This window comes from Globicephala melas, chromosome 1 (genome assembly GCF_963455315.2).
Source record: "Globicephala melas chromosome 1, mGloMel1.2, whole genome shotgun sequence".
Classification (NCBI taxonomy): Eukaryota; Metazoa; Chordata; class Mammalia; order Artiodactyla; family Delphinidae; genus Globicephala; species Globicephala melas.
Window position 1 is genome coordinate 49,834,458 of NC_083314.1, and position 26,198 is coordinate 49,860,655.

The window sequence follows — 26,198 nt, forward strand, 5'->3', positions numbered from 1 at the left end:
ATTAGAATTAACAAGATATTGGTCTCAAAGGCCAGAAGCAGGAACGGTCAGTATTGCAACTCCCAAGGAATTCTTGAGTAAATGCCTTTTCTACCCCTTTTCTCTAACTGAAGAAACTCAACCTTGAGACAGTAGGAATTTGGAGTTTTAAAATTCCACTTAGTTCATCTAAGTGTTTAAATTAATTTTCTCAAAATAGTAGTAATAACTGACAGACCAGTTAGGGAAGTTATTTAGGTAATTATTATTTTTCAAAATATTTTGACTGGGCTTAAAATGGGTCATCACACATGCCTCTTTGTGTTGTGGAAACTCAGAATCCTGGAACATGTTTGGAGCTAAAAGTGTGGTTTTGAGTTTCCTGATGTGCATTCTTTTTTTTTTTTTTTTGCTGTACGCGGGCCTCTCACTGCTGTGGCCTCTCCCGTTGTGGAGCACAGGCTCCGGGCGCGCAGGCTCAGCGGCCATGGCTCACGGGCCCAGCCGCTCCGCGGCACGTGGGATCTTCCTGGACCAGGGCACGAACCCGTGTCCCCTGCATTGGCAGGCAGACTCCCAACCACTGCACCACCAGGGAAGCCCCTATAAAATGTATTTTTAAATGATATTCTTGTTCAAAACAAAAGCACAAAAAATTTGATATCTACTTTCAGAAGATGCCAGTATCATGAAAACAAAATAAATTTTAGGAGGTAATAGTGTTATAGAGCCAAGGGAAACTCCTAAGTGGAGTTCTATACAAGTTGACACATTGAGGCTACTAATTAGTGACACAACAAGACAATTCATTTCCCTACAATTGAATGCACATCTTTAATCTTTTGTTAATATGCAAAAGTACTAAAATATTTTTAATTGTGTTAAATGCACCATTTAAATTACACATCAACAGTGTTAATTACCTTGAGTCTAATTCTTAGTTGAAATGAAAAATATTTAAGTTGAAAAACTGTGACCTAAATTTAACTTCTGCAGAAAATAGCACTGGAATAGTGTTGAAGTTATAAGAGGAAAGGGAGTATAATTCTATCTAAATGCGCTCTGTGTACATTTAGAGAAATAAATGAAGAGAGGCTGAATATGCCCTTTTTCGTGTTGCTTTATTTTTTGGCAGGGGGAATATTAATTTTTATTATCAAGGTGATACTTGTGCATAGCAAAAAAAGACTTTTAATTAAACACACACACACACACACACACACACACACACACACAGAGGTGTCTTCAGTCTCATTCCTCTCCTCCCCATCATCCAGAGGTACCCACTGTTCATCATGTCATTTCAGATCTTTGCTCCGGTCTTTACCTTAGTGTTCTTATACTTTAGCTACTGAATTCCTATATTCCTCAGGGTTCTCCAGAGAAACAGAACCAATGGAATGTGTGTGGAAAGAGAGAGACAGACAGACAGACAGATAGAGATTAAGGAATTGGCTTGTGTGATTGTAGAGGTTGGCAAGTATTAATACAACATCTGCAAAGCAGGCCAGCAGGCTGGAGACCCAGGGAAGAGCTGATGTTGCAGCTGGAGTCCAAAAGCAATCTGGGGGCAGAATTCACTCTTCCTTGTGGGACTGCAATCTTTTTTCCCTCTTAAGTCGTTCACGTGATTGGATGAGGCCCACCACATTATGAAGGATAGTCAGCTTTATTCAAAATCTACTGATTTCATTGTTAATCTTATCTAAAAAATACCTTCATAGAGACATATAGATTGGCATTCGATCAAATATCTGAGTACTGTGGCCTAGCCGAGTTGACACATAAAATTAACCCTCAGACTTGCTAATATGGTAGGTGCATGTTTAGCTCTCTGACACCACCCTTCCCTTCCCCCATCCTCTCAATATAGTGATATCACAATATTCAATATTTACATTATTGTAACTATAAATATTGTTCATAGTGAGCCAAGAAGCGTATCGTGATTTTTCTCTATTTGTACAAAATTGTTTTTGTTTTTTCATTACTCATTCTTCTTTGAACCTATTACTCACTTTTTCATTACTCATTCTTCTTTGAACCCATTACTAAGTCTTTTCTCACCTCCCAGCAGCCTACCAATTAAAAGTTTCACATCCTTAAAACAGCACGTTAGTTACTCCTCTCTTTTCTGCCCTCCCGCCCACCTGGAGAACTTCCTTCTCGAGTTCTCTGTCCCCCTGCTTTAATCTGGACTGACAGCTCTCTAGGTGTGCGAGACAGCAGTCACCTTGGGAATTTCCCTCACAGTCTTCCTGGCATAGATCCCTTGTTTCTGGATCCCAAGTCTTTAGCTGTCATGGTTTATGAGAAAGAATGCTTGAGAAGTAAGGATTTAGCATTTCTGAAAGTGTCCATATTCTGCCTTAACACTTGATTTGTTGTTTGGCCAAGGGTAGACTTTTTGATGAAAATAATCTCCATTCAGTTTTTGAAAATTCTGCTGTATTTTCTTAAGGCCTCCAATGTTTCTGTTCAGGAGAGTGATGATATTTTTATTCCTAATCCTTTGTATGCAATATTTTATTTTTCTCTGCAAAAACTTTTAGAATAGTTTCTTTACCCACAGAGCTCTGATAGTTCACAGTGACGTGTCTCACTGGGGGTTTATTTATTGTGCTGGGCACCCATTGGACCATTTCCAACTGGAAACTCATGTATTTAAGTTCCAGAATTTTTTCTGGTATAATTTCCTCTTGATTTCTCTGTTCTTGTTAGATGTCCAATTAATTAGGGGTTGGATTTCCTGGATTGGTTCTCTGATTTTCTCTGTTTCTCTCCTATTTTTATCAATCTTTTTGTTTTACTTTCTAGGAAGACTTCCTCAACTTTATCTTCTAATTTTCTATTAAGTTTAAAATTATGGCTACTCTGCTTTTAATTTTCAAGAGCTGTTATCTTGTTGTCTGACTCTTCACTCTTTTAGACCATGTCATTCCTATTTTATGCAGGCAGTATTGCTTCTGGTATCTTAGAATTTTAATTTTAATTACAGTTTTTGTGCCTTGGAATGTCTTCTTCGGTGCCATGCACTGTTGTCTCACCAGAATTTCTTTTTGTTTTGTTTTCCTTTTGGTTTGGTCTGTTTCACATAGGAGGTTTCCCTCAAATCTGGGGATGGGTGGTGATTTGTTCACACATGGGCGATGTGCTAAAGATGTGATGAGTAACTCAGTATGCATGGGTGGGGCTTTCGACTGGTCAACTTTACTGGAAGGAGATCAGGTGGCAATCCAACTTTTTCCCTGGAGGAATCTCCAAATGTCAGTAACTACAGGTCTTTCCTCCAAGGCTGTTCTGTTTCCCCAGAGGAGGGTCCTCCAGTCTTCTTCCTGGGACAGGGAGTTCTGAATAAGCTTGACTGGATCTCTCCATTCAGTCCACAGACTTTAACCTAATCCTTACTTTTGGACTGTTGCCTCATTTTTGTGCTCTGTTGTACCTGGTGTCCTTGAATTCAGGGCCCCTCTGGTTCAATTTCTCCAGACAATAAATTATCTCCTGAGGGCATTGGAGAGGGGATCATCAGTGACCTGGATCCTCTAGGTGGGGGTGGGTGCCAGGGGAGTCTACTTGATCCCTTCAGACTTCAATCAATTTCTCTGTTTTCATCCCCGCTGGGAAACACAGTCACACACGGCTTCTCCCCTCCTGCATGGTCACCTAAGAATGGGCCTGGGCCTGGACCACTTCCTTACCAAGAGACAAGAGTCCTCACAGGCTGTGCTGGTCTCATCACCTTTCCCTGCTTCAGACTCAACGTGTACTCCTTGCTCTACTTCAGCACAGGTGTCAGTGACCCTCTGGCATGACCCCAGCTTTCTGTATTTCAGACCCCATAGGAGGGGTTGGGGTCCTTCCACTGCAGCACCAAGTGGGGTGCATACCGGCTTCAGAGTGGAGCCACTGGCCACGGGGGGCCAATGCATTGCAAGGAACTGGATCTTGTGCACTTTCTCTCCTCCTCCTCTCTTGCTATAAGGACACACGGTACCACGTGAGCCTGGGGCGCTGTTGTCTGTTCTCAGCAACCTCCTTGATTTCTTCCCTGGGTGACATCATCATCAAATGAAAATTGCAGACAATAGCTTGTGACTGAAAAGAAAAAAACCAAAAAACCTGCTCATCACTCATATTAATGCTTATAACAAAGAACCAATGGAAAAAAACCACACACACAAATGGAACTCATGAGCTAAACTAACACACACTTAGCAAATCACCATGACTGCCCATTGGGCCCATCACAGAATGGAACATAAATGTCCACCTCAGATATAAAAATGGACCAACTCACAATGACTCGCCCCCCAAAATGAAAGCCAAAGATAGAACAGTCATGTGACTCCTGTCAGCGAGGGCAGGCCGTGCGACATGGCAAACTGGGCCACATGAAGCAGGCTTAGGCCCAACACAAATGTGGCAAACTGACCACATGGAACCACAAGTCCCCAGTCATGGATCCCAGTGACTCACGCCTGGACACATATTTGTGTGCCATGTAGACTCAGAGACCACTGTTGTAGCTTAAAGAAACAACTTTGCCATATGTTCAGATATCCAAAGAAATTCCCTTGTGGTCCAGACACCACATTCACAGCCCCCAAAACACAGTAACGGACGTGCTCCTGTGACATCACTAGAGCTTTCATGCTCCCCATCCCCCCAGACAGATGGGCCCAAAACACACTGAAGTGAGTGGCTCAAACATCTACAACAAAGCCATCAAAACCCCAACTTAATGGTACCCCATTAAGCTTCCAGGCCTTGGATGGACCTGCTGGCCATGGGGGACCGAAGCATTGCAAGGGACCGGATGTTGTGTGCTTTCTCTCCTCTCTTTCTGTAAGGAAACTCAGTACCTTGAGCTTGGGGTGCTGCTGTCTGTTCTCAGTGACCTCGGATTTACGCACTGGTAGCACTTACCTGCCTTTTAATCTTGGCTCCACAGCCTGGCCACCCAACGAACCAATGCCACACTTCACAGCTTTCTCTGTGGCAGTCGCTGCCTCCAATTTCTGAGCTTTTCTGGGATTTTATAGAGCACTGGCTTGCTTCTCCAGCAGTCACCTCTGTAAGTCTTACCAGTGTTGGTCTCACCATTCCTGGCTCTGCTGTGTCAACCACCATCCTCCCATCTATCAATACTATTTTCATATATTTTGATTCAAGGAAACAGGTACTTGGTCTTTTTTCCAAGATTCAAGCTGTCATTACTATCGTGACTTACCAACAAAAAGTATCTGGCACATTGTGGGCACTCAAATATCTGGTGTTTTTTTTTGTTTTTTTTTTCTTCTTTTTTTCAAATATCTGTTTTATAAGAGTCAGAAGAACTTAGAACTTGCTGCAATACGGGATCTTTTTCTGAGAATTTCTTTAATGTACATGGTTGTGTAGGAGTTAAAGCTGTAAGAGGGATAGCCATCAGGAGGCTACCAGAGGAATTCAGGTGAGATGGTGGTGGTTACGTCTAACTTGCTGGACCAGAGATGATTCATAATCCTGAATGGCAACTGTTTCCACCTTGGCAATCCTTTTATTCTTCCAGCTCTAATCTCCAAGCTTATATTTCTAGAAATAAATTATAGCCACACCTCATCAGATGGTTGTTCTTCCTCGTCACCCACTTAATTGTGTGACATTTCCACATGTTACTTTGTAAAGGGTGATCAGAATTCAAGTCATTTGGGAGAAAAGACATTTGCCTTGAATTACAGGGGAGAAGTCCATCGATATAGAACACAAAGTTATAATGCAGCAGGGAACTCTTCTCTGACTCACTCCCCTACTCTTGTTGGGTCCTTGTATTAAATATATATTCTCAAACCAGCGTATGCTTCCTTTGCAGGGCTTGCCGCAATTTGGCATACATTGTTTTTGAAATTATTTTTTGATGACTCTCTTTCGTTAGACTTTAAGCTCCCCAAGGTCAGGGATCATGTCTGTCGTCTGCTCTCTCCACTGCACTGGGCACAGTGCTCAGAACACGAAGGCGGGCGCAAGGACTGTTGAAGGAGTGAGTTATGAATGTCAAAGCCCAGGCTGCTCAGATGGACGTGGGGATGGCATTTATGTAAACAGGTCCTACGCGCAGCTCGTCTTTACTCTTTTGCTCGATCATAAGTGCTCTGCCACCCAATAACAGATCAGAAGTGAATTTTATGGAGACTAGCTTTCTAAACTTGGCTCAGAAGGTGAAAAAAATGAACACCTGACATGAAATTAATTTACAAATCAGTTTATTTACACATTTCATCTTTTCTTAAAGTACATTTCAGTTAACAAATCTATTTACACAGGTGTACATGGGAACTCATCCCAGTTATTTTACAGATCATACTTACAAACCACACCCTAAGTCTTCTGTGCAAAGTTGCACTGGATGTGACTATTGACTGAAAAAGGCCTGATGACCAGGCTATTTACACATACACAGTAAACGGGTTTGTTTTTCATGTCTGCACAATACAGTACACACAGGGAGGCGGGGCCTCCCAGGGAATGCTTTGCAATGTGTTTACCGAGAAGGCTTTGCAAAGTTCAGAAGGAAAAGCTATTAAATATAGATTAATTAAAATGACAGTACCTCCTTTACATCAGTTTACATTTTTTCTTCACATTTTTATAATACAGTTTATTGAATTGCTGCACAACCAGTTTAAGATGATTTGTAAACATGTAAATTTCTACAATTTGCATTAAACATCATTGTAGTTTCTATCATTTGCTCTTTGAATTAATGTTTTATTCACTAGTATTCTTAAGGTAGTAAAAGAAGATGTAAGTTTGAACTTCTTGCAGAAAAGTTATGAGTCTCTAACGCTGTGCGAGTACACACTTTATTCAAGTATTGCAAAAAGCTAAGGCCACTTTTTTTTTCAAGACAAGAAAGTGAACAAAATTGTTTCTATCAATAGGCCACAACACTCTTATGAGCGATGAAATCTCTTTTGAAAGGTAATTTCTCAGAGACCTGTAGTCACAGAAGGAATTTTCCTTTCTTTTACATAAAAGAAACACAAATTACCTTCCTTATTAACTACTTTTGAGCTCTTCCCACTTTTCCCTAGAGTAAAAATTCCTGTTTAGACCTGAAGAGGGAATCTATACCCTGTACTTATTTAACCCAGAGTGAAGTACCCTGGATAGCACAAATTATTTTGGACTCAGAAATAAATCTGAAGCCTATATGTTGGTTTACTGCTAAATTCTGATAGTGCTATTATTCTAAAAGATATTACTGCTGATGCAAAGATCTTTTTCTTAGAGGAATTATGAAGAAAGAGTGAAAGAGGATGGGAATGTGGGGAGAAGGAACAAAGATTACAAAGAGGGAATATTTAGATTCTTGGTTAAGAGGCAGAGCTTGATTAAAAAGATCCCAATATGGAACGAGTGGCTGGGTATCCATGTTTATCATTCCTAATGCTAACAATTAACCCATTTTCAATTATACCCAAATAGTTAAAGCAATAAGAAATCTGCTAATTATAGATTCCTTTGTTTTCTGCTACCAAACTATGGATAATCATTTCTAGCAAAGAGTAAGACTGATCCATTCCTGCCTCTTTTATCTGGAACCCAGGATTCTCAAGACAGTAAAGACAGCTGGAGTATGTTAGGACTGCTACTGCCACATTCTTGGCAGCATTCTTACCAGGGAACTTTAAGTCCAGGTTGCTGATTCCGTGGACTTATATCATTTTTTTCATTTTTGGAATCACAATGTCATAAAGAGTAAAGATAAACATTATTAAAAATTTATTTAGGTCCAAATAATGAGTATGTAGAAAAACAACCTATATTCCTATTATATTATTTTCATATTCATTTATAAAAAATTTACAGCAGCTGTAAAGTTTCAGTATCATAAGGACTATGTAATCCTACAAACAGCCAAAGGATGTAGACAAGATGTTTTTCCGTCTTCCAAATAACACAAACTGAAAAGAAAAGGCTTCGCTTTTCCTTGGCCACATGAAAATAATATCTCCACACTACTGGTTAATAACCCCAAGAAACCCTAGTTCTCTTAGTCAATTTGCTCATTATGGCTACAAGACTAGAGCTCAACATCAAAAGCCTAGAAGCAATGCTGGCAACATCAATCTGAGCATTTCCCGAGACCCAGTCACAACATTTCAGTGCTTTCCTTATTTGTCAAGAGCTATCATACCAGTCATTGTGCAAAATGCAAGTATTCCAATGATTATTTCAATAAGTTTCTCATAATGACAAGATGGAACCGAAGAGGAATGGAAGTGTGCATAGTAAAACATTGGAGACGCAAAGGCAAGTTGGGAGGAAAGAGGCAGAAATGAATGAACATGCACACTTAAAGATTATACCATCTTTGGGGTTTTCCTAACATATTTTGAAGTTATAACATTCCAGGATATTTCTAAGTATGAATCCAGTGGATGTCTTATATCATGCTTCTAATCAGGACCTTCAATATTAAGGCATTTACATTCACGCCTAAGATTATCCACATTCTTCTAGATTACTTGAAGGATAGGACTGATTCAGAGAAACCAGTCAAGAAGGCAGGGTACTGAGGTCCCAGGAGAGCATCACACATGCTCTAACATAGCAGCTGGAGTCTATATATTTTTTTCAGATACAGGTAATAGTTGTGAGAAGCAATGCTGCAAGAGAGGCAGAACTGAATTTTACAGTGTCTTTAAATCATTTTACCCCATTCCTGCTACTGCAGGTGATCTTAGAAGAGCTCATCTTCTTTTTACTGAATTAAACTGCCTTCTTCAATATGTGTATGGGTTTGTTAAAACCGTTAAGTTTCCTGTGCAAAGACTACGAACCATAGAAGCTTCAAGACAGAAGTTTAACTATTACAAGAAGAATCTTTCACTTCTGAATAGGGACATACATTTTCAACTTAATAATTTATCTTAAAATAAATTAAAAAAATGTTCTATAGCGTAAAACAAGCACACAAACAATAGACAATATCTTTTTGTCTTTGGTGCACACACTCATTTCCTAAATCATTCAAGTAACAGCGTCTCTGACTTCTTGGGGAGATATGGGAGCTTAAAGTTTGAAGGCCAAAATGAATTATTTCCACTTCTGCCATGCCTCGATGCCTGAGATGGTCCTGAGGATCTGTGATTCTGGGAGCAGCTGGCAGAGGTTCAGAAGAAGTAAGAAAAGTGCAGGGGTAGACAAGGGGTGGAAGAACCAGCCCTGCACCAGTCCTGTGAGCCCAGTCTTCAGTGGGGGCACTTCTTTGTTTTCATGCTCACAGAGAAAAAACTAAGAATAATGCAAAAGTTTAAAATTCTTTAGATGGTGCTCAGGAAGCAAGGCTACCACTGATGTCTGTTAACTTGACAGTCCACTTGGTGCTGCTCAATTGCAATAATGGAAGAAAATGGTCTTCAAAACAAAATGAAATGAACTCCACAAGGGGAAATAGGCACACATTACTAAACTTGCCTATCTGAAAGTAGTTCAGGGTTTAATACTGTTTAGAGACTATAATGTCCATTTATGACTTTCATGGTATAAACCAGGATTCCATTTCAAAAATGGTATGATGCACATCTATATACCTCTCTTGCTTGACTTCAGACTCAAGGAAGTGATACCCTAGTCTAAGCTAAGAGGTAAGTCTGGTGCTTTCAGCCCTCATCTGAGACCCAGTAGGGATGCTAACAAGAGGTGTAGGATTACACTGTGTGTCAACATCAGACCCTGCCCACCGAAAACAACCAGTTATTCCAGTGGACAGTCTCTAAAGGCTAAGGCTGTAATACCAGATATACCTCACTGTCCCATGAACTCCAAACCAGTAGTCTTTAAGAACAGGTACAAGGTCCAGAAGCACTCTTGCTATGATGGAGATGGGGTGTATATCAGGAGGCAGAAAGGCCCAGGACTCATATTAGCACTCAGTGTTCGATTTATTTGCAAGATGTCACACAAGTAGCATTCTCCCCTGTTTTTCACTGATCTGATTCAGAACATCAACAGTATCTCTGATCAAGGTCTCAAAGATCCCATCAGCTAGCTGCATCTTCACACATAACTCATCCTCATCATAGTTCACCCACTGTGCCTCCTCCTCGTGGAGCTCCTGTACCTAGAATTTAGAAAACAGAAAGGTTAGAAAATCACTGTCACACAAAAGCTAGGAATCAATGATACTCACTAACTTTGCAACCCCACGCGTCATACTACAACCCAAGGAAATAACTCAGAGAAAAAAAGGTAATTTATATGATGACATCAATAGCTCTTTTAAAGCTGCAAAAAGTTTGAAAAAACTCAACTGTCAAATAAAAACTGGCTTCAAATCTGTCAACCTTGACAATATTCCAGTATTTTTATAGATATTAAGGATTACAAGAATGTTGTCTCCGTCAACATAGGAGAATACGTAGAAGAATGCAAATTTTCAGATGTATGGATTTACAATTATAAAATGCATATATCCAAGACAATATTAGGTGTGATTCTGGAGTATGTAAATAAATGAGTAAAATTTCATATTCATTGGAGTTTTTTTTGGCCACACCGCGTGGCTTGTGGGATCTTAGTTCCCTGGCCAGGGACTGAACCCAGGCCCAGGCCTCAGTAGTGAAAGCGCCAAGTGCTAACCACTGGACCGTGAGGGAATTCCACCCCCCCCCATTTTTTTTTGGTATTGGAGTATTCTTTAAATGTACTATTGCTTAAGTTTATTTTAAAAGTCACTGTTGTATTATATTTTATATAAAATGCTCTTTTTGCATTTTCGGATTTGGGGATTCCTAAGGTAAACCAAAGGAATCAAATTAGAATGAACTGCCCAAGACGTTTTGCTTGTTTACAATAAATTTTTAAAAACTACTTATAAGAGAAACATGTTAGACTTATTGTATGTAATGATATTGTGAGTGAGATGGAGGCCAGGTGGAGAGAGTAGATTGTAAACCCTGTTTTAGTCACAAATTCAGCAAAGTTAACTGCGGTGTCGAGGGTCTCTAACCAAAAGTCTAACTTGCCAAAAGCCATGTGACAACAAGCTCCTAACTTGCACTTATCACAATTTCCTCTTGAAAAAGGCAGCGGAAGTGAAGAGGGGAACCTGTGCGCTGATTCCTGGCACGAGGAAACGAGAAGACTCTTGGATGAGAGGCCACACCATTCTGGAGTGTGGGAGAGCAGCGCTGCCAGACATGCACCCTTGGCTGGGGTTGACGGGTATGTGGCAAGGCGGCTGCCGCATTCTTTCTCCTTGGTGAGGCTGCTTGAAGCCTATGTAAAATATCCCTTTCTTTGTTCCCTAACGCATGCTCCCTGGACAGAAATACCACCAAAAAGGGTGATATGGTCAAATAAGTTTTAGAAATCTCCCTCTGGGAGTTTCGCAATGTATATCAGTCTATTCTAAACAGAAGTCCACCAGTAGAGGAACTTGATTAATTCAGAGCTTCCTGTATGTATCTGGTCAAAGAATCAAATTGTGTGGCTATATAAGAAATATTATTAAGATACAAAGGAACAGGTGTTCTTCTCTTATGAAGGATGCTATAAGCAACAGCCTAATGCAACACTTCTCAACTTGGTGCTGAGGGAGAATCACGTTCTGGAAAAGCTAATAAGTGTGTCCCCTATAAAAGATCTCTTATCTCCCATGAATTTGTTTATCTGTTCAAACAAAGTTGCACACCTTTCCTTTTTCTAAGTTCTCTCAGCCTTTATTATTAAATTTGTTCCTTGAACAATTTCCTATACGATAATAAAATTTAGGAAACACTGTCCTAATGTAATCATTTTTGCCCTTACAGCAGGAACATATGCTCAGGACATTATCCATTATATCTCTCAGTGAAGCCGTGATGAGTCCCCACTGTGCCTCGTCAGTATAGCAAAAGTTTTGCTCCTCTGTAAGAACAGGAATTATTTCCCTCCCAGCCAGTAAGAACATCGTGTTTCCCTTTTTCCTCTAGCCATCAGAAAGCACAAAGCCCAGTTTGCAACCTCAACTGTGGCAACTGAGAGATCTCATAACCTGCAAATATGCCTCCATTTTCTTCTGGTTTGGGGAATCTATTCTATTCAACCACACACTTCCCTTGCTGCTGCTCCTTAATGTGTATGTGTGTATGTACGTAAATTAATATGTATTATATATAAATAATTAAATTAAAAAGTCAGTCTAACTTTTTTTTTTTTGGACAGGGTATTAGGCTGGTAGAAAAGAGAAAAGTGGTAAATAGAATGTGGCCAAATTTCAGCAAGCATATGTCCTTTCACCATATCCCTGTGAACAAGACGGTGAAATAGAGACAGGTCAGTTAGGTGGATGTGCACTTTTTTGGATTGAAGGACAAGACAACTATCAACCTGGAAGGAAGCTTCTGCCTGGAAGACTCAAGAGCTTTTTCCTCTGTGCTCCCAATCCATTTTGTTCATATTCCATTGTAGTAATTATCCTACAGAATTTTGTATTCTGTGCATCTGTTCTCCTGCTAGGCTGTGGGATTTCTTTTTATTTATAATTTCCCAGTGGCCAGGCCAGTGCAAATAGAAGGTGTTAAATAAATATCTGGCATATCATTTTTTAGTGAGTGTTTTATGGCTGTCTTTGGCTCTGTTGAGTTCATCATTTTTAGCAATGACCTAGATGAAGGCAGGTACCTCAGTTTTAGAGTTGATGTGAAAGTTGGGAAACACAATAGCTATGTTAAAAGAAAGAACCTAAAAATGTGTTGATAAGCTTGGAATGATAGGCCAAATTTAACAAAATGAAGGAATAAAATAAGGTCCTGTACTTGGATCAAAAAAATAACTACAAAAGCACAGGTTGAGATTTGGGTCTTAGAATTTTTCTAAGCTTTTGTGAGCCCCATGAGAATGGTATAGCTAAAAATAAAACGAACATGATTATAAACTGCATTCATCAAAGGATAGTATCTAGAAAAAAGAAGGAGGTTATGTGACTGTACTAATTAAGCAATAACACAAAATATTACAGGCATACCTCGGAGATATTGTGGGTTCACTTCCAGACCAGTGCAATAAAGTGAATATCGCAATAAAGCTAGTCACACAAATTTTTTGGTTTCTCAGTGCATGTGAAAGTTATGTTTACATAATACTGTAGCCTATTAAGTGTGCAACAGCATTATGTGTAAAAATCAATGTACATACCTTAATTAAAAAATACTTTATTGTTAAAAAATCTAACCATTATCTGACAATGTAGGATTGCTACAAACCTTCAATTTGTTAAAACAAACAAACAAACAAAAAAACCCTGCAGTAGCTAGGAAGCACAATAAAGCAAAGTGCAATAAAATGAGGTATGCCTGTATATGGTCAATTCTGAGCAGTGTATTTAAGGAGGGACACTGACAAAGAGCTAAAGCTGATGAGGTTGAAAGGGGCTCAAAAAAACGCTATCAGACAACAGGAGAGAATATCAATGTTTAATAGGGAGAAAAAGACTGAGAAACATTACAGCCGCTTCAAAGGCATGTAGGAAGAATTAAAATTGTTATGTAAAGCCTTAAAGCTGTAAAAGCAAATTATAATTCATTACGTGGAAATCAATTTAGGCTTAATATGAGAAAGAACTTATCAACAGTAAGTAAAAACTCAGGAGGTGTTGAGTACCTTATCAGATCTTAATCTGTAAAGGAGATTTAATCATTAGCTAGGTAGTTTCACTACAGGATTTGTCATTGTAAATGCAATTCTACCTACAGTAGGGAGATTTCCCAGGGCTACTGTATATAAAGGATATACAAAAGTTGGTCTAATTACTTTTACTCATTCCACATCATATATACTTTGAGAATACATCGCTAAAAATAGCCCATATTCTTAGCCAACTTAAGATGTAAATTAATCAATATCTTTGTGAAGTGGTAAGGGGATAGTAAAGGAGAACTAGAGCCAAAAGATTTCTCTTCTTTTTTGGCCAACAGAGGCCTTTAACATCTAAAAAATACATTCTTTGTATTTTACTCACCTCACATAATGCCTAAAGACACACAGACTGATTAAGGACTTTCCTAGTCCAAGCAACAACAGCTAAATTATACATTTCTTAATCTGGAAAAAGCAACTATTATGAAATATTAAATATAATAGGTTATCATGTTAGAATTGTTTTAGAAGGGCAACTGATATTCAGTTTGAGGCCAACCCCTCCACTTGCATGGATTCCATCTGTGTCTATTCAGGAACACTGCTCCAGCAGTTCTCCTTTCTCCTCTGCATCATCACAATTTTTTCCTATCGGCATATCTCTTTCAAGCTAAAAGAGCCCTTCTCTTGTTACCATTTCCCTCCATTTTTCTCTTCACAAAAAAACTCGTTTGAAGTGTCCAATTTTGCTCTCCTTAATTTGTCTTTCATTCTCTCTTGAAACCTACTCAAATCAAGCTTTTACTTTATCCATGCCACAAAAACTACCTGCATTGATGTTAAGATCAACAAAGACCTCCACATTGCCAAATCCAATGGTAAATTCTCAGTCGTTATTTTACTTGACCAATGAGCAGCACTTGACACAGGTGATTCATTCTTCCCCCTTGAAACACTTTCAACTGGCTTCCAGGACCTCACACCCTCCTGGTTCTACTCATCGGCTGCTCCTTAGTCTCTGTTGGTTCCTCCTCACCTTCTTAACTCTCGAAACATTGGAATTTGTCAAGAAGCAGTCCTTGGACCTCCTCTCTCTTGGTCTACACTCTCTTTCTTGGCTTTGACTACCATCTATATGTCACCACTCCCGAATTCACATCTCCAGCCTACGTCTCTTGCCTGAGCTCCAGGCTCATATCTAATAGCCTACTCAGTATCTCCATTTGGATGTTTATTAGACATTTCAAATTTAATACATTCAAAACAGAACTCCTGATGTTCCTTCCAAACCTGCTTCTCTCAGTCTTCCTCAAATCAGCCAAAGGCAATTCCCTTCCTTAGCGACTCACACCAACCCAATGGAGTTATTCTTAATACCTCTCCTTCTCTTATATTCCACATTCGATTTATCAGCAGTTCTGTTGTTCTATTTTGAAAACTGTTCTCACCATCTCCAATACCACCAAACTGGTCTTAGCCACTATTATCACTTGCCTGGATTATGACAATATACTCCTGGCCTCCTTACTCCCACCTTTGCTTCAGTCTATCCTCAACACAGCAGCCAGAGGGGTCCTGTTAAAATGTAAGTCAAATCACCCCAGTATTCCCTTATTCCCTCTCTCTGTATTTATTTTTCTTACTTATCTGTCTCCTTAACTAGAGCAAAAGCTCCTTGAGTTTTGTCTGCTTTGTTACATAATTCTACAATGGACTGCTATATTTCCACAAAAAATAAAATGGAATAAATTTATTTAAAAATGATATAAAGGGCTTCCCTGGTGGCGTGGTGGTTGGGAGTCCGCCTGCCGATGCAGGGGACACAGGTTCGTGCCCCGGTCTGGGAGGACCCCACATGCCGTGGAGCAGCTAGGCCCGTGCGCCATGGCCGCTGAGCCTGGGCGTCCAGAGCCTGTGCTCCGCGGCGGGAGAGGCCACAGCAGTGAGAGGCCCGCGTACCGCAAAAAAAATAAATAAATAAAAATGATATAAAATAAAGGAACATTTAAAAATAAGGAAAAACATCCACGTTTAATTAAGCAAAAACAATCAGAATACAAAAGAGACTATGATCCCAAATGTTTAAAAAAAATTCTCAGTATAAAAAGAAACTCTAAGTCTATATATCAAAATAATTAAGAGTTATCTAGGTGATAAGGTTGTCATGATTATTTTCTTTTGACTGATCAGTATTTTAAATTTTCTAAAATGAGCATGATTATTTTATAATAAATATGATTTTTAAAACGTATTTGAAATTTCTATTTTTGAGACCCTTTTCTTTTGTACTAGTGGCAAAATTTTTGTTTTATGTGTCATGAAAATTGTTGTTTTAAATCTCAATCTCTCTAAAATGTACAAGCATTAGAATATCCAAATGCCAGAGGTGGCTAAATCTAATAGTAGGGAGGGTGACCAGTTTATTTAGCATTTCTTGTTAATAATTAACTCAAGTTGCTAACAGTATCATTTCACTAAACATTAAGAAGAGTGAACTCATGAAAAAAGTTACATAGGCCCAGGTATTTCAACTCACTCTCCAGCCACACTGACATTTCAGTTCCATGCTCCTTCCCATTTCAGGACTTTGCACGTGTAGTCTCCTCTCCCTGAATTGCTCTTCTCTCTATCACGGAACTCAGTTAATGCTTATTCATCTTTAAGATCTCAGCTCAGCTGTCACTTCCTCAGGGAAGCCTTTCCTGACCATCCTCATCAGACCAGTTTCCTCCATATGCTTTTACAACAGCTCCCTATTCTTCTATTTTTATCATTTAATTTACAATTACACACTTGTATAAATTATATATTAATGGCTAGCTTCTGCCAGCAAACTGTAAATCCATGAAGGCAGGGTCTATGTCTATTTTGCTTACTATTGTAACATCACTCCTAATTAGCACAATTCTTGACTAAATGCATGCACAGAGATGATTTATAGGGAATATGATCAATTCAACTGATAGTAGGGTAAATGAATGTCTCTTGATGTGCTTTTTTCTTTAATTCCTTAAAAAGTGGAAGAAGTAACATCTTGGTAATTAATAATAACTCAAACTCTAAGCTATTGTAGAAATATGAGAGCAAGTTCACCTTGAGAGGCCAAGATCTATGGAGAACTAATTGGTTAAAGTCCTGGCTCTTATTTGATGGGCAAGTTACTTAGTATCTTTGAATCTAAACTTCCTCATTTGTAAAACAGAGTAACATTAGTCCATCCTACCTCACACAACTATTGTGAGGATCAAGTAAGACATGAGAAAGAATGTTTAACAAATGTTTATCTAGTGAAGTTATTACTGAGTAAATGAAGCACTAGAAAGGTACATACTTGGGGAAAACTGATAAATTTAAGCATTACAGTTTTTTTTCATGATATGAATATAAATATAGACAAGATATAAATAAAGTCCAGAGAGAAAATATCTGGAAATAAACCTGAATCAATTAACATCTGAATTTCCTAAGGTCTGCTACTACTTAACATCTTAACATTCTTTTAGGGAAGAAAGAATAAAAGACCTTTTTTCCCCCTTCTTTTTTTCTTTTTTTTGGTGGTGTTGTTTGATAGGCATTTTTCTAATGCTAGAAAATATATTGCAAAATGGAATAAATCCTATTCAGCTGAAGTTCTGAAGGATAATAATAATGATGATGAAATAACAGCTAATATTTATTGAGTTACGTGCAGGGCACTGTTCTATACACATATATAAATACTAAATTAATTCTCTTAATAATTTTATCAGGTAGGTACTATTATATCATCTTTATTTTGCAGATAGGAAAATGCGGCACAAAGAGGTTAATCTGTCCAAGATTACACACCAAGTAAAGTGCCAGAACAGGGATCTAAACTCAGGGAGTCTGGCCCTAGTCTACACTGGTCTCTTCAATTCAGAACCTTAAGTTTGCTTCCACTCAACTTTTTATTTCTCAAGTTCTCCACACCCACAAAAATACTGTTAAGTTAAATATTAATCTACTGAATTCAAAAGAAAGCAATTTCCAAAACTGAGGGGCAGAAAGAAATGCAGCACACGAGGGCTTTAAGAATTTACTGTCATTGACTTAAGATCAATTATATTCCCTTTCCTTTTAAAATCTAACTACATTCTGATTTTGGAAAAGATGGTCAAAATAAAAATAGTTCAGTTATATACACTGACCAGGATATGATCCACTCGGTCTCTTTTCTTTCTTCCAAATTTCATCATTTTCTGCCAATCTGTTTTGTGGTTTGGCTCCTTTTTAAGACTGAACAGCTTGAGTACTTCGGTTGCTATGAAGTTCTGTGAAAATAAGTGAAATGAATGAAACACAAACAACAAAGTTCTTGAGATTTAGTGCTTATAATGCAGTAAAGAGATTTTTGTTAAGAATACAATATTTATAAAAAAATCATACAAACTTTTCCCTTACAATTCCACTTAGCAATCTGAAGAGAAAAGCATTCCCAAATGCTCAGACTTTATTCACTTCAAGAATTTTTGTTTCTACACAACATTAAAAAAAAAAAAGTAAAACCCACTGATGAATCTACGAAGAAAAATCACTTTAGAATCCTCTCTACCCAAGAACCACCATTAGCTAACTTCAAGCTGGCAAAACTACAAAACAAAGTATAAAATAAATCCCTGAACCTGAAACATGAGTAAAGTACAAGGCTTTGGCTGGGATAGCTTATTTTGAAGCACCAAGATTCGAATACGTTATATTAAAAAATTATTAATCAACACTTCAGTATGAGAAGCATGGTAATTTCACTGCTAACAATATTTGAACTATCACCCTTAAAAAAAACTTTACAAAATGCTATAGCAATATTAAAATTGGAAGGCAGCATCATTGTGTGTTATAATGATGTATGCATTCTGATGAATGCTGGTATATATTATGTACCTTGTCTTATTTCAACGTATTTGTTCTTTGTTATTAATAAAATAATGGGTTTTTATGGTTCTTCTATTAAAAAATGTCTTAATAGGGAAAAAAACACATTTATGAATCAGAATCATTTGAGAAGATTCTCAAACTACCAATGTCCTCCAAACCACACCACTCCCCACCTACACACACACACACACACACACACACACACACACACACACACACTCACGCATTCAAGGATGTATCAACTGCTGAGGGCTGAAAGGAATGAAGTGCACCAGTGTTTTGAAAAAGCTCCTCAGGTGGTTCTGATGCTCCATTCCTCAAAGTTGAAAATCATTTTAAAAGTTGTTTTTTTAAAATCTATCAAGTCAATCTTTGAAAACTTTTTTTTGTCTGCTTACTTTAATCTAAGCAAGGGTCAGCAAACTTTTTCTGTGAAGGACCAGACTGTAAATATTTCAGGTTTTGTGGGCCATATGGTCTCTATTGCAACTACTCAACTCTGCTGGTGTAGCAGGAAAGCAGCCATGGACAATATATAAGTAACTAGGTGTGGCTACGGTCCAATACAACTTTATTTTTAAAAACATGTGGTGGGCTGGATTTGGCCTGTGGCCTCTAGTTTGCCTACCCTCGATATAAGCATACATTATATCTCATAAATGTCTGCTGGTATTCTGTCAGTACAAAATATTTCTAAAAGCTTTCTATAGTTAATACTGTATTATATATTTCAAAGGTGCTAACAGAGGAGATCTTAAAAGCTCCCACCACAAGAAAAAAAAACAACTGTAACTATCGTATGTGTGGTGATGCATGTTAACCAGACTTACTGTGGTGCTCTATTCACAAAACATACAAAGATGGAATCCTGAAACTAACATGTTACGTGTCAATTATATCTCAAGAAAAAAAAAGACTAAATTGCTTAGACAATGCCTCCCCTCACATTATATACCAGAAAAAATGTATATGTTCCTTTAATGTATTTTGATAGTCCACATATACTACTGGATGATGTAAGAAAATACACCAGTAAGATAAGTAATTGGAGGTATACTCTCTAGGGGAAAAAAAAGCTTCTTATGATCAAGTAAGTTTGAGAATCATAACTCTAGAGTCTTGCTACTCAAAATGATCCTAGGACCAGAAACATCAGCAACACCTGGAAGCTTGATAGAAATGCAGAATTTTCAGTCCTACTCCAGATCTACACAGTAAGGAATCTGCATTTTACCAAAATCCCCAGATGACTCAGATGCACATTAAAGTTTGAGAGGCACTGCAATGAAAATACTACCTTTGCTATATTTTAAAAATAGGTTAACAGGCAGAGAGATTTCCACCAATGTGATTCTTTTTTCTCATTTTTTTTTTTTTTTTTTGAGGTACGCGGGCCTCTCACCGCTAAGGCCTCTCCCGTCGCGGAGCACAGGCTCCGGACGCGCAGGCTCAGCGGCCATGGCTCACGGGCCCAGCTGCTCCGCGGCAGGTGGGATCTTCCCGGACCAGTGCACAAACCCGTGTCCCCTGTATCGGCAGGTGAACTCTGAACCACTGCGCCACCAGGGAAGCCCTTTTTTTACATCTTTATTGGAGTATAATTGCTTTACAATGGTGTGTTAGTTTCTGCTTTATAACAAAATGAATCAGTTATACATATACATATGTTACCATATCTCTTCCCTCTTGCGTCTCCCTCCCTCCCACCCCTCTAGGTGGTCACGAAGCACCGAGCTTGTGCTATGCGGCTGCTTCCCACTAGCTATCTAATTTACGTTTGGTAGTGTATATATGTTCATGCCACCCTCTTTGGTATATATACATATATATACACTACGTTTGGTAGTGTATATATGTCCATGCCACGCTCTCGCTTTGTCACAGCTTACCCTTCCCCCTCCCCATATCCTCAAGTCCATTCTCTAGTAGGTCTGTGTCTTTATTCCCATCTTACCCCTAGGTTCTTCATGACATTTTTTTCCCTTAAATTCCATATATATGTGTTAGCAAACAGTATTTCTCTTTCTCTTTCTAACTTACTTCACTCTGTATGACAGGCTCTAGGTCCATCCACCTCATTACAAATAGCTCAACTTCATTTCTTTTTATGGCTGCGTAATATTCCATTGTATATATGTGCCACATCATCTTTATCCATTCATCCGATGATGGACACTTAGGTTGTTTCCGTCTCCCGGCTATTGTAAATAGAGCTGCAATGAACATTTTGATACATGACTCTTCTTGAATTCTGGTTTTCTCAGGGTATATGCCCAGTAATGGGATTGCTGGGTCATATGGTAGTTCTATTTGTAGTTTTTTAAGGAACCTCCATACTGTTCTCCATAGTGGCTGTACCAATTCACATTCCCACCAGCAGTGCAAGAGTGTTCCCTTTTCTCCACACCCTCTCCAGCATTTATTGTTCCTAGATTTTTTGGTGATGGCCATTCTGACTGGTGTAAGATGATACTTCATTGTAGTTTTGATTTGCATTTCTCTAATGACTAATGATGTTGAGCATTCTTTCATGTGTTTGTTGGCAGTCTGTATATCTTCTTTGGAGAAATGTCTATTTAGGTCTTCTGCCCATTTTGGGATTGGGTTGTTTGATTTTTGTTATTGACTGAATGAGCTGCTTGTAAATTTTGGAGATTAATCCTTTGTCAGTTGCTTCATTTGCAAATATTTTCTCCCATTCTGAGGGTTGTCTTTTGGTCTTGTTCATGGTTTCCTTTGCTGTGCAAAAGCTTTGAAGTTTCATTAGGTCCCATTTGTTTATTTTTGTTTTTATTTCCATTTCTCTAGGAGGTGGGTCAAAAAGGATCTTGCTGTGATTTATGTCATAGAGTGTTCTGCCTATGTTTTCCTCTAAGAGTTTGATAGTTTCCGGCCTTTCATTTAGGTCTTTAATCATTTTGAGCTTATTTTTGTGTATGGTGTTAGGCAGTGATCTAATCTCGTACTTTTACATGTACCTGTCCAGTTTTCCCAGTACCACTTATTGAAGAGGCTGTCCTTGTTCCACTGTATATTCCTGCCTCCTTTATCAAAGATAAGGTGACCATAGGTGCGTGGGTTTATCTCTGGGCTTTCTATCCTGTTCCATTGATCTATATTTCTGTTTTTGTGCCAGTACCATACTGTCTTGATTACTGTAGCTTTGTTGTATAGTCTGAAGTCAGGGAGGCTGATTCCTCTAGCTCTGTTTTTCAGTCTCAAGATTGTTTTGGCTATTCGCGGCCTTTTGTGTTTCCATACAAATTGTGAAATTTTTTGTTCTACTTCTGTGAAAAATGCCAGTGGTAGTTTGATAGGGATTACACTGAATCTGTAGATTGCTTTGGGTAGTAGAGTCATTTTCACAGTGTAGATTCTTCCAATCTAAGGACATGGTATATCTCTCCATCTATTTGTATCATCCTTAATTTCTTTCATCAGTGTCTTATAATTTTCTGCATACAGGTCTTTTGTCTCCTTAGGTAGGTTTATTACGAGATATTTTATTCTTTTTGTTGCAACGGTAAATGGGAGTGTTTTCTTGATTTCACTTTCAGATTTCTCATCATTAGTGTATAGAAATGCCAGAGATTTCTGTGCATTAATTTTGTATCTGCTACTTTACCAAATTCATTGATTAGCTCTAGTAGGTTTCTGGTAGCATCTTTAGGATTCTCTATGTATAGCATCATGTCATCTGCAAACAGTGACAGCTTCACTTCTTCTTTTCCGATTTGGATTCCTTTTATTTCCTTTTCTTCTCTGATTGCTGTGGCTAAAACTTCCGAAACTATGTTGAATAAGAGTGGTGAGAGTGGGCAACCTTGTCTTGCTCCTGATCTTAGTGGAAATGCTTTCAGTTTTTCACCATTGAGGACGATGTTGGCTGTGGGTTTGTCATATATGGCCTTTATTATGTTGAGGAAAGTTCCCTCTATGCCTACTTTCTGGAGGGTTTTTATCATAAATGGGTGTTGAATTTTGTCAAAAGCTTTCTCTGCATCTATTGAGATGACCATATGGTTTTTCTCCTTCAATTTGTTAATATGGTGTATCACACTGATTGATTTGCATATATTGAAGAATCCTTGCATTCCTGGAATAAACCCCACTTCATCATGGTGTATGATCCTTTTAATGTGCTGCTGGATTCTGTTTGCTAGTATTCTGTAGAGGATTTTTGCATCTATGTTCATCAGTGATATTGGCCTGTAGTTTTCTTTCTTTGTGACGTCCTTATCTGGTTTTGGTATCAAGGTGATGGTGGCCTCGTAGAATGAGTTTGGGAATGTTCCTCCCTCTGCTATATTTTGGAAGAGTTTGAGAAGGATAGGTGTTAGGTCTTCTCTAAATGTTTGATAGAATTTGCCTGTGAAGCCATCTGGTCCTGGGCTTTTGTTTGTTGGAAGATTTTTAATCACAGTTTCAATTTCAGTGCTTGTGATTGGTCTGTTCATATTTTCTATTTCTTCCTGATTCAGCCTTGGCACGTTGTGCATTTCTAACAATTTGTCCATTTCTTCCAGGTTGTCCATTTTATTGGCATAGAGTTGCTTGTAGTAATCCCTCATGATCTTTTGTATTTCTGCAGTGTCAGCTGTTACTTCTCCTTTTTCATTTCTAATTCTATTGAGTCTTCTCCCTTTTCTTGATGAGTCTGGCTAATGGTTTATCAATTTTGTTTATCTTCTCAAAGAACCAGCTTTTAGTTTTATTGATCTTTGCTATCGTTTCCTTCATTTCTTTTTCATTTATTTCTGATCTGACCTTTATGATTTCTTTCCTTCTGCTAACTTTGGGGGTTTTTTGTTCTTTTTTCTCTAATTGCTTTGGGTGTAAGGTTAGGTTGTTTATTTGAGAGGTTTCTTGTTTCTTGAGGTAGGATTGTATTTCTATAAACTTCCCTCTTAGAACTGCTTTTGCTACATCCCATAGGTTTTGGGTCGTCATGTATCCATTGTCATTTGTTTCTATGTATTTTTTGATTTCCTCTTTGATTTCTTCAGTCATCACTTCGTTATTAAGTAGTGTATTGCTTAGCCTCCATGTGTTTGTATTTTTTACAGGTCTTTTCCTGTAATTGGTATCTAGTCTCACAGCATTGTGGTCGGAAAAGATACTTGATACAATTTCAATTTTCTTAAATTTACCAAGGCTTGATTTGTGACCCAAGATATGATCTATCCTGGAGAATGTTCCATGAGCACTTGAGAAAAATGTGTATTCTGTTGTTTTTGGATGGAATGTCCTATAAATGTCAATTAAGTCCATCTTGTTTAATGTATCATTTAAAGCTTGTGTTTCCTTATTTATTTTCATTTTGGATGATCTGTCCATTGGTGAAAGTGGGGTGTTAAAGTCCCCTACTATGAGTGTGTTACTGTCAATTTCCTCTTTTATGGCTATTAGTATTTGCCTTATGTATTGAGGTGCTCCTATGTTGGGTGCATACATATTTACAATTGTTATATCTTCTTCTTGGATTGATCCCTTGATCATTATGTAGTGTCCTTTTTGTCTCTTCTAATAGTCTTTATTTTAAAGTCTATTTTGTCTGATATGAGAATTGCTACTCCAGCTTTCGTTTGGTTTCCATTTGCATGGAATATCTTTTTCCATCCCCTTACTTTCAGTCTGTATGTGTCTCTAGGTCTGAAGTGGGTCTCTTGTAGACAGCATATATATGGGTCTTGTTTTTGTATCCATTCAGCCAATCTGTGTCTTTTGGTGGGAGCATTTAGTCCATTTACATTTAAGGTAATTATCGATATGTATGTTCCTATTCCCATTTTCTTAATTGTTTTTGATTCGTTATTGTAGGTCTTCTCCTTCTCTTGTGTTTCTTGCCTGGAGAAGTTCCTTTAGCATTTGTTGTAAAGCTGGTTTGGTGGTGCTGAACTCTCTCAGCTTTTGCTTGTCTATAAAGGTTTTAATTTCTCCATCAAATCTGAGTGAGATCCTTGCTGGGTAGAGTAATCTTGGTTACAGGTTTTTCTCCTTCATCACTTTAAGTATGTCCTGCCAGTCCCTTCTGGCTTGCAGAGTTTCTGCTGAAAGATCAGCTGTTAACCTTATGGGGATTCCCTTGTGTGTTATTTGTTGTTTTTCCCTTGCTGCTTTTAATATGTTTTCTTTGTATTTAATTTTTGACAGTTTGATTAATATGTGTCTTGGCGTATTTCTCCTTGGATTTATCCTGTATGGGACTCTCTGTGCTTCCTGGACTTGATTAACTATTTCCTTTCCCATATTAGGGAAGTTTTCAACTATAATCTCTTCAAATATTTTCTCAGTCTCTTTCTTCTTCTCTTCTTCTTCTGGAACCCCTATAATTCGAATGTTGGTGCATTTAATGTTGTCCCAGAGGTCTCTGAGACTGTCCTCAGCTCTTTTCATTCTTTTTTCTTTATTCTGCTCTGCAGTAGTTATTTCCACTATTTTATCTTCCAGGTCACTTATCCATACTTCTGCCTCAGTTATTCTGCTATTGATCCCTTCTAGAGTATTTTTAATTTCATTTATTGTGTTGTACATCGTTGCTTGTTTCATCTTTAGTTCTTCTAGGTCCTTGTTAAATGTTTCTTGCATTTTGTCTATTCTATTTCCAAGATTTTGGATCATCTTTACTATCATTATTCTGAATTCTTTTTCAGGTAGACTGCCTATTTCCTCTTCATTTGTTAGGTCTGGTGGGTTTTTATCTTGCTCTTTCATCTGCTGTGTGTTTTCCTGTTTTCTCATTTTGCTTATCTTACTGTGTTCGGGGTCTCCTTTGTGCAGGGTTCATAGTTCCCGTTGTTTCTCGTGTCTGTCCCCAGTGGCTAAAGTTAGTTCAGTGGGTTGTGTAGGCTTCCTGGTGGAGGGGACTAGTGCCTGTGTTTTGGTGGATGAGGCTGGATCTTGTCTTTCTGGTGGGCAGGTCCACGTCTGGTGGTGTGTTTCGGGGTGTCTGTGGACTTATTATGATTTTAGGCAGCCTCTCTGCTAATGGGTGGGGTTGTGTTCCTGTCTTGCTAGTTGTTTGGCATAGGGTGTCCAGCACTGTGGCTTGCTGGTCGTTGAGTGAAGCTGGGTGTTGGTGTTGAGATGGAGATCTCTGGGAGATTTTCGCCGTCTGATATTACATGGAGCTGGGAGGTCTCTTGTGGACCAGTGTCCTGAAGTTGGCTCTCCCACCTCAGTGGCACAGCACTGACTCCTGGCTGCAGCACCAAGAGCCTTCATCCACACGGCTTAGAATAAAGGGGAGAAAAAGTAGAAAGAAAGAAAGAAAGAGGATAAAATAAAATAAAGTAAGGTAAAATAAAATAAGGTTATTAAAATAAAAAATAATTATTAAGAAAAAAAAGTTTTTTAAAAAAGTAAAACAAAAAAACGGACGGATAGAACCCTAGGACAAATGGTGAAAGCAAAGCTATACAGACAAAATCTCACACAGAAGTATACACATACACACTCACAAAAAGCGGAAAAGGGGAAAAAATAAATCTTGCTCTCAAAGTCCACCTCCTCAATTTGGGATGATTCGTTGTCTGTTCAGGTATTCCACAGACGCAGGGTACATCAAGTTGATTGTGGAGATTTAATCTGCTGCTACTGAGGCTGCTGGGAGAGATTTCCCTTTCTCTTCTTTGTTCACAGAGCTCCCGGGGTTCAGCTTTGGATTTGGCCCCGCCTCTGAGTGTAGGTCACTGGAGGGTGTCTGTTCTTCGCTC

The 26,198-nt window shown here is 38.5% G+C and overlaps 1 protein-coding gene across 1 annotated transcript in view; it reads right to left on the bottom strand.

The window, feature by feature from the left end:
• Positions 1-6,207: 6,207 nt before the first annotated feature.
• CEP350 (centrosomal protein 350) overlaps positions 6,208-26,198 on the bottom strand; it is a 139,700-nt gene continuing 119,709 nt past the window's right edge. Inside the window, exons 37-38 of the mRNA XM_070043864.1 lie at positions 17,757-17,879; positions 6,208-10,090 (exon numbers count right to left, since the gene is read on the bottom strand). Coding sequence (XP_069899965.1) covers positions 9,926-10,090; positions 17,757-17,879 — 288 coding nt within the window. The 3' untranslated portion in view covers positions 6,208-9,925. The remainder of the gene's footprint in view (positions 10,091-17,756; positions 17,880-26,198) is intronic.